The sequence below is a fragment of the Trichoplax adhaerens genome, genomic scaffold (assembly GCF_000150275.1).
Source record: "Trichoplax adhaerens TRIADscaffold_1 genomic scaffold, whole genome shotgun sequence".
Lineage (NCBI taxonomy): Eukaryota > Metazoa > Placozoa > Uniplacotomia > Trichoplacea > Trichoplacidae > Trichoplax > Trichoplax adhaerens.
In genome coordinates, this window is record NW_002060943.1 from 24,845 (window position 1) to 35,377 (window position 10,533).

The 10,533-nt window shown below is 29.1% G+C and overlaps 1 protein-coding gene across 1 annotated transcript; it reads right to left on the reverse strand.

Moving 5' to 3' along the window:
* Positions 1–4,934: 4,934 nt before the first annotated feature.
* Positions 4,935–9,378, reverse strand: TRIADDRAFT_51254 (uncharacterized protein; the record flags this gene model as incomplete). The annotated part of the gene is made up of 8 exons (XM_002108368.1): positions 4,935–5,076; positions 5,396–5,479; positions 5,660–5,731; positions 6,108–6,179; positions 8,174–8,245; positions 8,697–8,774; positions 8,960–9,025; positions 9,281–9,378. The coding sequence occupies 8 exons, from the start codon at positions 9,376–9,378 to the stop codon at positions 4,935–4,937; spliced, it is 684 nt and encodes a 227-aa protein (XP_002108404.1).
* Positions 9,379–10,533: the final 1,155 nt, after the last annotated feature.

Below are 10,533 nucleotides of genomic sequence, written 5' to 3' on the forward strand. Positions count from 1 at the left end.
AGAACGATATCTGCACTATCACAAACACTTTTGCTCTACTAGTAGACTACACAAAGACTTAGACGCCTCGTATTTTACGTTAAACACTAAGTTTGAGAATTCTCTTTATTTCACGATATACTGCATTTATATACTATTCCTCAATAGTTCATGAGTCATAGTTAATACAATTAACATTAGAATCATTTACTGAATTAGATATTAATTTTAGCTACTGCTCCCTTAATGCAGACAACAGTATTTACGAACATAGACATGTAATGACTAATACAGAATAGTCAGATCACGATATGTCCTATCACGGAACATTTCCATGATAATTTACAGTCTACCATAAGTAAATTACAATCACAATGATTAGAACTGTAAGTAGATGATTTGCATTCCCTATTATAACTATTAATTTCAGTATGTGTATAAGTGTCACTGTCATAAAAAGTCAGTGTTATATTAAAAGACAGTATATCCAAATTAGAAGTTAACTAAATAAGGATAGGCTAACAAGAATTATCCTAACATAGATATTTCTACTCTAATACAGTATATAACATTGTAGCAGTAACATAAGAGAAAAATAACTTTATTGTTAAAAAAGCAACGTAATAGCGGCTTACTTTTCATTACCTCAAAATCAAAGTATATTAACGGTATTATTTTTATCTGGGAATAAATCTAATGTAAATAATTATTTCATCATCATAGGATGAAGAAAATAATTAGTTTTTGGTGATTCAAAAAGAAAAGAAATGTAGTTGAATGATTGACTAGGTCGTAATGTTGACAGTAATATTTGCTGTTTAAAGTAAAATTGTAGATGTTGGCGTAAAAGTTATCTTTAGAACAAAATATAAAGTAATTTTGACAATTTTGTAACAGTAACTAGCATTGGTAGGGCAGCCCTAAGCATTAACAATCAACATACAGTAGAAGATTTACTAAGTCTTACGTATAAATATTATTCTATAGAAGAAAAAATGTAAATATTTCAGGATATAAACGACCTTTTGCCTATATACTGTTTAATATAGAAGTGAAATCTGTTTTAACAACTTCCTAATATGGATCAATGAATAGAATATAATTCATTTTCCCATGAGTTGCCGTAATGCAATTAGAACAAAGAAGCCACAACAACAATTCTAAGATGGTTAACAGAATAATTTATATTAGTAGTTTGTATGTCAAAGAAGAAAATTAGGAAAGCAAAATATGGTTATTATCCATCTAATTACTTCCAAACTTTATATCTGTTTAGTAAGCTCCCTTGCAGCCAAAGTCTGTAGAATCAGTTTTCTTACTATTAAGAACTGATGGTATGGTTGAAGAAAGTAAAACACTGATATAATTTACGTCAATAAATTTCAGATTCGGCAATGTATATGAAGTAAGGCTAATATATTTGATAACGTTATTACTTAATCAAAATGTAAGCATTTATTTTAATGTTCTCGATAATGGAAAATGACGTATTGGAACTGAATTTTATAGCTAGATAAGTATACCAGTTCATTTATAAATACGTCCGCTTCAATTTTCTGAGGTTTAATGATGCAAATATGAGTTCAATCATTATGATTCGGTTGGAGTGAAATCGTTATGATAAAAGATGTTTTGTTGCTTTCAACTGTGCGCAATTAACTCGATGTTTGTCAGTACTAATTCATGTTAGCACAACTTCGACCCTCTAGTAACACCTGAAATAAATTGCTATTCAGAATTAATTCTATTCAACCATCGATTTATTTTAGTGAAATATGGGGGGTCAGCTTCAAAAATGCTGAGGCCTACCGTAACTATTCATTTACGGATTTACCGTTTATCAATAGATAGTTCTAATTTGTGCTGAGTAAGGTGCCAATACTATGCACGTGAAGTAAATTTTAATGAGAATATATTACAGCAGTTTTCAAGAAGAGAAAGTATTTTCTACTTCTCCTTCCTTTAATTTATGGGATTTAGGTAAAACTATCTATCATGCTTAATGTATGGCTGATAATTATAATGGGCAAGAAGTAATCCAAATTTAACTATCATATTTAAATCACCCATAGCTTACTACTAGTTTCCACTATTCTTGAAAGACAAAAGTAGTTTATCTTGATTAACTATAATTCGCCGTTTATTTTATAATATGAATCAATACAAACCTATTTTATCGTCAATAACTTAAGGATCAATGCAAAGTTTGCAAGTGATTTTAACTTTTGAAGGTAATTAACTTAGCAGGTTGAGCGTTCAAAGTTAAATCGAATTTGTTCGCGAATTATTAGATTTAAGGTGAAGAGTTCAAGTATGGTTTATGTAATCTGTAACCTTTCGATTAATTAGAGATTGATTTTAAAAAATGAGTAATTGCTATCATGTTGGGCTTTCGCGATGCGATGTCTGCCCTCTTAAAATTGAGTCTATTAAACAACGAATAAAATATGCTTGTATGTAAAACTGCTCCAAACATCAGCTGGGTAATTCTCTTATAGCTGATTTTAAAATGATAAAGTAACGTCTCAACTTACCGCTGAATAATGTACGGTTGCTTTAATAATTTTCATGTTTTTTGCTCTAGCGTCAATTTATAGCAGTAGCATTTGGTTTAAAAGTGTTATACCAGATTTCTAATCGTATTAATTTTTGAGTGTGGTATATGCTATATTTGCTAAGTTTAATTACAGTATTCAGCTCTCACAAATATCTCAACCCAATTGCCTCCATTGGACGCGAATTCTCTAGTGAATGAATCAGATTAAATGTTAGGTCTCTAAAACATGAAATGAAATTATAGGATTAATTCGGATTATATAAAGTATGTTCAAACGGTGAAGTAACCCAAATGAAATTGTTAATCTTAGAGTTATCCACATCAGCATAATAAGCTTAGAAATTAGTTGTATATTAATCTATAAATAAACATAAAGATATCTATCATTTTAGCTAACATAGTAGATGCTTGCTTAAAATATTAGATACTTCAACCAAAGATTAAAACAATAACTTGGTATATAAAATATAAATATTCAGAAAACGATAATATGAAATCGAAATCTCGTTATTTTATATATTTTGCAATGTAGACTAGCAGTTCCTCAATCTCAGCATATTCCTATTAGCGTAGCATAATGTTTATCAAGTACCGTATTCATTGTTAGCAAACACTAGGGCTAGGACTATACTATATGGGATATAACATTAATATAACTTTGTCCTTGTCTTATGTCCATGGTTCAATGAGTGGCTAAAAAGCTTATGTAAGATTACGAAACAATTCTGTGAAATTTTTTTAGTAGCTTATGATTATTTAAAAGTACTATCGCTTAATGGCAATATTGCATTCTATTGCATCACGCATTAAAATGGATTACGAAAGAACATGCGCTTACTATAACTCAAACCGAATTACTCTAACTTTTGAAATAAAAATATCTGTAATATAGTAACTGACACAAATACATACCAAAAAACTCGTCTGTTGACGAATTACGAATATACCAACAGAAATAACGCTACAACCTCGCAATATTATAAGATTAAAACACGCATGCCATCTATCCAAGTAGATTGTTTTCAATCTGTACTTATCTAGGACCAATAGTATTTTAAATAAGTATACGCTACTATTCTGTACGGTAGTTTAGGATCAAAAATCAATTGTGCTATTAATTATGAAGAATCATAAAATTTCAAAATTATGGGCTAACATTTCGATAAATGCTAGAAAATTTCGCTATTGAAATACTTGTGATAAGCAGCATGCTGATATGGCTTCTAGCTACATAAAGATGAGTAAAATTAGAATACATTAATATACTGCTTCTGGCATTTTTCGTAATAAATATTCATTCTTTATCATTTCAAAAGTTAGTTATCGCATAACAAAAATTTCTGAAATAGTAGTTAATATTATACCAAATTAATTGAAATACGATGCTTTTTTATGGAATTTCTAGGAATAAAATCTGTTTCCCATTTGAAATTGTTTTGAATATTGTGGACTAAAAATTCGATCTTAAAATAGCATCTTAACAACTGCTTACTTACAAATAATAGACTCTAGGGAGCGGAGTTAAAATGGATAAATCAAATTCTGAAATTCCGTTAATGCCAAAATTCCTGTTTTAAAGTAAGTGTTATAATTAAGGATACGACGCGTCATCCAATATATGCTATAATACTGTAACCTTACAATTACTGTAATTACAGGTTTTATAGCAGATTTTTTGTGAAATAGTAAAAGCATAAAATTTATAAAATATGCCATCGGTAACATCATATTAATTCTTTCAAAATTCTTACTTCTAAATTCATCATGATTCTATATATGTTTAATTTATAAAATACGTTTGCAAGATAAAACATTTTATTTTAGCTATGAGTGCAGATTTGGCAGTATTGTTAACTAGTAGTAAAATGCATAATCTACTTACAAAAATCGAATATACGGTAATTCTTTAAAAGTATCCTTTGATAGTGTCCTAATTAGATTTCTTCTAAAATATCTGGCATATTTTCAAAAATTTCACATCAAGCGATCGATATCAAAGACACAACATATAATAGCATATAACTGCTACAGTAAATGGTAGCTATGGAGGGTTGTTTATTAATAAATAGCACTTATTGAATTTCTAATTTCGTTTTTAATTTATGTTCCGATTGGAATTCGAAAGTCAATGTTGGCTATCTGTGATCACTATCATCCAATAAAATAAGTTAATCACATTCTTAAAGCGGAAGACAATCCCTGGAAATGCTCAGATTTAATTTCTCGGATTTTGCATTTCAAGCACAACCTTTTTTAAATGAATGGATTACATTACCACAGCCATTTGGATTTATGCCATCGTGCGTTAGTTTTGTAAGTGGAACATGCGTATTAATAAAAGCAAAATTAATGTCAAATAATTCAATATTAACATCGCAAAAATACATTTTTTCATTTGTTAATAAAAGCCAAGAAATTCTGCTTTGGAAAAATAAAACTTATTAATAAGATTACTGCTACAGCATACGAACATATTTACTAGCAGGCGACTTCGAGCATATTTAAAATTATCGGCATTTAAACTCGTACCACTCCACTGCCTAATATGCATTAATATGAACCAAATAAGTTAAGGTTTCAATTAGTACCATACGGACCTTCGCTGCTTGCTTATTATCAAGTTATTAGCTAACTAGGTCTTGCTTATCTTGCTATAACTGTATAGTATTCCGACTAGACATCCTTAGTAAATACTCGATATTATATGATTACCAAATTTTAAGTACCTATTTTAATTTGGTATACATACTTTTCTCGAATAGAATATAAGTATAAATGATTGCATCTACCTAAATTTACTAAGAACTGATTCACATAGCGATTACTCAGCAATCAGAAAGTGAATAATAGATCTCGTACATTGATGTTAGGTATGGTAGTGGCGGCTTTTCAGGAAATTTCTTACTTGGAACAAATTCTTTCAATGGGTTTTCAGCGATATCTCTGTTTAAATAATTTAACATCTCAAAATTAGGAAATTTCAGGCTATGAAGTCAGTGTTAAAATATCTTGGTCTATGTAATTAGATGTAAATTTAAACAGCGTATTTGCAAAGGAGGACTCTAAATATCGATTTATAATTTTATGTAAATCTTATAATAATTTAATACTGAATTCACATACAAGAAATATAATGTACGAAAATTATGAAAAACTCCTAGGCTTATATGTTCAATTCGATTGCCATCGATGTGCCTATGATTAAAAAATGGCATGAAGTGAAATCAGTAAAGTTACTCTTAACTTATGCATATCAAGCTAGAGTATTCGTAAATGAAGAAATAAATGGAGTCTTGCGTTCGTAAAATATATAAATATTAATTCTTGCTTTCGTCCATATAATTATATTTACGAACAATTCCAGTAGCCCATTCAAGCCAAAAAAAACTTTTTCGGAAATTACTGTCAGCCTATTTTGTTCTAAAAATCTAAGACAAATTAAAAATTTTTTAATTTAGTCGAAATGTTTCCTTATATTGGAAACTATAGCTATTGATACATGAGATATCATTTTATGTTTCTTATGGTTTTCATCGCTATAATTATACGTCATTATGATCAAGTATCTTACAGAAATTTCAACTTGGTTAAATTCTGGAACGATAAATCCTCAATATTTTCGATCAAATTTTTTTGTAAATCCCTGCAGTCAATTCCGAAATTTGTTACAAAAATGTACTTAGACAAATCAAAAATATAGGATACGCCTAGCTATGCTAACAACGATATAAATTAAATGTGAAATAATCTTTTTTCCTCATAAAATTTTATGTTGTTGTCACAAACTCCCGTGTGACAAGATACCGTTGTGATCGAATCTACGATCTCGCAATAATTCGTACGCCTTCGATTTCCGTTATACTTCTAACCTTAGGAACTAAGAACTACTTTTTATTAACTTTTTCAATCGTTTAAATAGATTTTATCTACAAGCTTTTACGCACCTCTTAGATTACTACTAATCCAACTATAGATATATATAACCTTTAACCCATCACAATTTAAATCGTACCGTCTACAATCTATATCTGGTTATGTAATCTCGTACACGGTATAAAGTTACTGAACCTCTGACAGGTCTACGACAAATGGTAAGACTATCTGTTAAATGAGCACATTATCGTAAACCGTCAGCAAAGCGACGGGAGTTTGCACTAGTAAATACAAAAGAAAATAAAAAAATATTTACAATAGCATATTTATTAAACTAAATATATACGAGTGTGCATTTATAAAATCATATATTAAATTTATGGACAATAATAATTTAATTGGCATATTTACAGTTGTCTTAGATTGTAAAGTTTATTGTATTGGTATGCCGAAACGGTAACCAAATTATTCCGCCGTAGTGATCTAAACATTCAATAGGCAAACCGCATTTAAGAATTAAACAATTTATGACTGGCCTACTAGTATGTTATTTTCTTTTATTTATTTTCATCAAAGTATCAATTCTTTATGTTATCAATTGATGAATGGCTGATAAAGTTACGTCATTAGTTAAATATCTTTATTTATGAACAGTCTAATTTAGCTACGTAATATGTATCAAATGCAGCTTTAAACAGAGTCACGAAAGTAATTATCATCACGTATATATTATTTCTATTTTTATGTTACTTTCTATTATATTTATATCTCAGAAATGTTTACGGTCTCCTTAATTGTAACTTTAGTAGTTAATGGTTGATGTTTTAGCAAATTCCTAGTTTGGGATTTCACAGACTAAAATAGTAACTACCATCTGGTTTAACTAGATTGTATTTTTTGTCTCGAAAGATGCTAAGGCTGAAATTGAAATTTTTAAGTTTAGATGAAATATCTTAGTAGGATAGCCTAATAAGTATTTGTTAAGAATTGCTTAATTTAATACTGATACGGTAAATTTAGTAGGTTTAGGCTGTGTTTAATTCATAGGGATGGAGGCTCTTTAGAATATTAATTTTGTTAATTTCTAATAGACGAGGTGACTTGTGTAGTTAAACCAGGTTTAGGTACCGAATCCTATATAAGTAGCTGCCTTGCCGTTCATAAATAGATTTAATATCCTAGAAAGTTATGAGGTCTTACTGTATTAAATCCTATCTATCTGGGAATAATACATGATCGGTATTCCAGATTTCAATACTCTAGGTTAGAAAACATTCTCTAACATATTTATTGCAAGTTACGGCTATTTCTAGCTCGTAACAAACAGCTATTTAAAGAAGCAATCTTGTAGAAAGATAATGCTTGATACCTTTAACTAATCCATACATTTTAGTTTGCAACAACACTAACGCGATATCGAAAGTTTATGTTGAAAAGCTTGAAATGACATTTATAATCTAAGTTTGACTGTATTTTGGCATTTCGAAGCACCAGATTGCGAGAAATAGTGATTAAATTATTATATACAAAAGTGCTCACAACTGCAGGTCAATGATTTATTTTAGGAAAATACTGTAAAGCACGAGAATTTTATAAATTCGCTGATTACGGTAGAATTACATATGCTTATAATCAAAATAGTGGACAGCTTTACTTAAACTTACTACCATCTGCACCATAAGTAATACAATTTTATTTAATATGAATACGCTACAGCTTGTACAAAAGACTGAACTGCCTTTACATATTATTACTGACACTTACAATGACTCTAAATTGGCTATCGTTGCTAATCCATATTTCTCAATTACGCTAATCGAATTATATTCCAAATGTCTATAATTCGTATTAGCAAAGCGATGATATCATTTCTCCAATTATTCAATCGATTATACCATCATTTTAAACATATTTTATAACGTGTAGCGAATCAATTTTTATTCTAGTATTTTTTGCATTGAATAAAAAGGGTTTATAAAGAAGTTGAATTCAAAAAAACTTGTCATATAAGAATTTTCTTACAAAAATGTCAGTGATGGTAAATGGGGAAAACTGTTGTTTCTGATTTCTGAAATTCCATTATTATTTAAAACTCTATAGAGCAGACCATAAATTAATCGATTTAAGAAATACTCCTTTAAACTACTCTTCTATTCACGATGTTTTAATTAGTTGCTAATATTTGAAATTCTTAATTAAATAGTAAGAATTGATCCACAAGTAGAATTACAATGGAAATTTATCATAAGAAATATGCTAACTCAAGTAGCATTACGTCGTAACTTACAAATTTTTTAAATTTATTAGTCCTTCAAATTTTTTATTTTCAACGACAAATGGAACATTTTCCATATCTTTTACAACACTAAGAGGAACAAGGGAGTAAAAGTGTATATTATATATATATATATTAAATTTGATCACTAGCTTAAGCAATACTATATGACTGAGTACTTATAAATTTGCTGACAGATTTCATGAAGTAACGATACAATCACTGATAATATATTTCAATGCATATATTCTCTTATGAACTTGATTGCAACTTACAGCGAAGAAAGTAATGGATTATTTCCAAACGTAAAATTTGAAGGAATGTAGCTTGGACTGATCGACCTAGATTGATTGCAAAACAAAAGCAAAATTATTAATTTCATACGAAACTAACTCCACTATTCTACATGTACACAAGCTTGCTTATTGTCGAAGTAATCATGGGATTTTGAGATTATCATACTATAGGAAATAGGAGATATTATTGCTAGTATAAGACTTCAAGAAAGTTAAAAAAAATACTAGATGATCATCACATCCAAAAAAGTTTATTTTCCTCAACTTAATTCACATGTATCATATTTTGCCATCACTTACAATTTTTGTAACATTTTCAAAGCTGTCGTGTCAAGCTGGGATGCATTTGCTAGGCTTGCTGACCTTAAATGGTAATTATAATTACGAATGAGGCTCATCGTTTTATTGTCGAATCACCTCCTAATTCTATTATAATTATTTCAATAAATATAGCCTAGGCACTTACAGTGTAGCAACGTAATGAAAAACTCTTAGAGCATTATGTGATATTTTTGATAAAGGATTATCTTTCAAATATCTGCTTTTCCGTGAAAATTACGTAAATATAGACAATGTATCAATGAAATTTCACAATTTTCAGAAGTAATATCGAAATTCATATATTTTACTGTAGCGGAAATTAAAATCATTCAGGCTATTTCGTAATTATTAAAAAGTGAGCTGCTATTTCTGGTATAATATTTTTGTATTTTTAGAAAGTTAGGGTAAATCTTACAAATATTTTAATCCATATATTGGCTTAACATTAGAATGACCGTCCCAGTAAATTCTTATAATACGATTTCGTTCCAAGTTTCTAAAGGAAAGTTTAGACAAGCTTAAAATCTGAGCGTTAGGATGATTTTACGTTCGTTATCTAAGACTTAAATTTTTCAACCTCAAGCTATCAAATGATATTTTATTACAATGTTTTCAACTCCGATAACAATGACAAGGATATTATGTTGAGAATAGAAGCCAAATTATTTTTTAGTGATCTATTAGCAAAAGAGAGTTACATAATCAAGAATTAATGGAGGCACATAATAGCACATATGTTCCTTTTAGATAAAGTCTTCACTAAGAAATAATGATAGGACTACATGCCATTCAATTACTTCATAAATTTCAGCTTACAGCAAATTTAAGGTGTTACGACAATTTCTTAACGCTTCAAAATCGAAATATGAGATATAATTTTCATTTATAGATCTGTAGGTTAAGATTAAAGCATTGGTATCGTGATTTTAACTGGTTGAAGTCAACAATATCGATACGATTTTAATTATATTAGTAAAGGGTCATCATTTACAGCGTCCGTTAATTTTTATAAATATACAGTAAGTACATAAACACCTGTATAGCTGTAGCAGAAAGAGTGACAGTAGAAAAATAAGGGATTTAGTATGGAAATCCTAAGATTTGTGTACGACACTAAGGTCTTACTTAGATATTTTCTTATTTTTCTTGCAGTAAATCAATTCTTGTTTCGATTTATACACGATATATTACTTAGCAGATATTGATTTAATTTCTTTATTAATTCCAGTCTG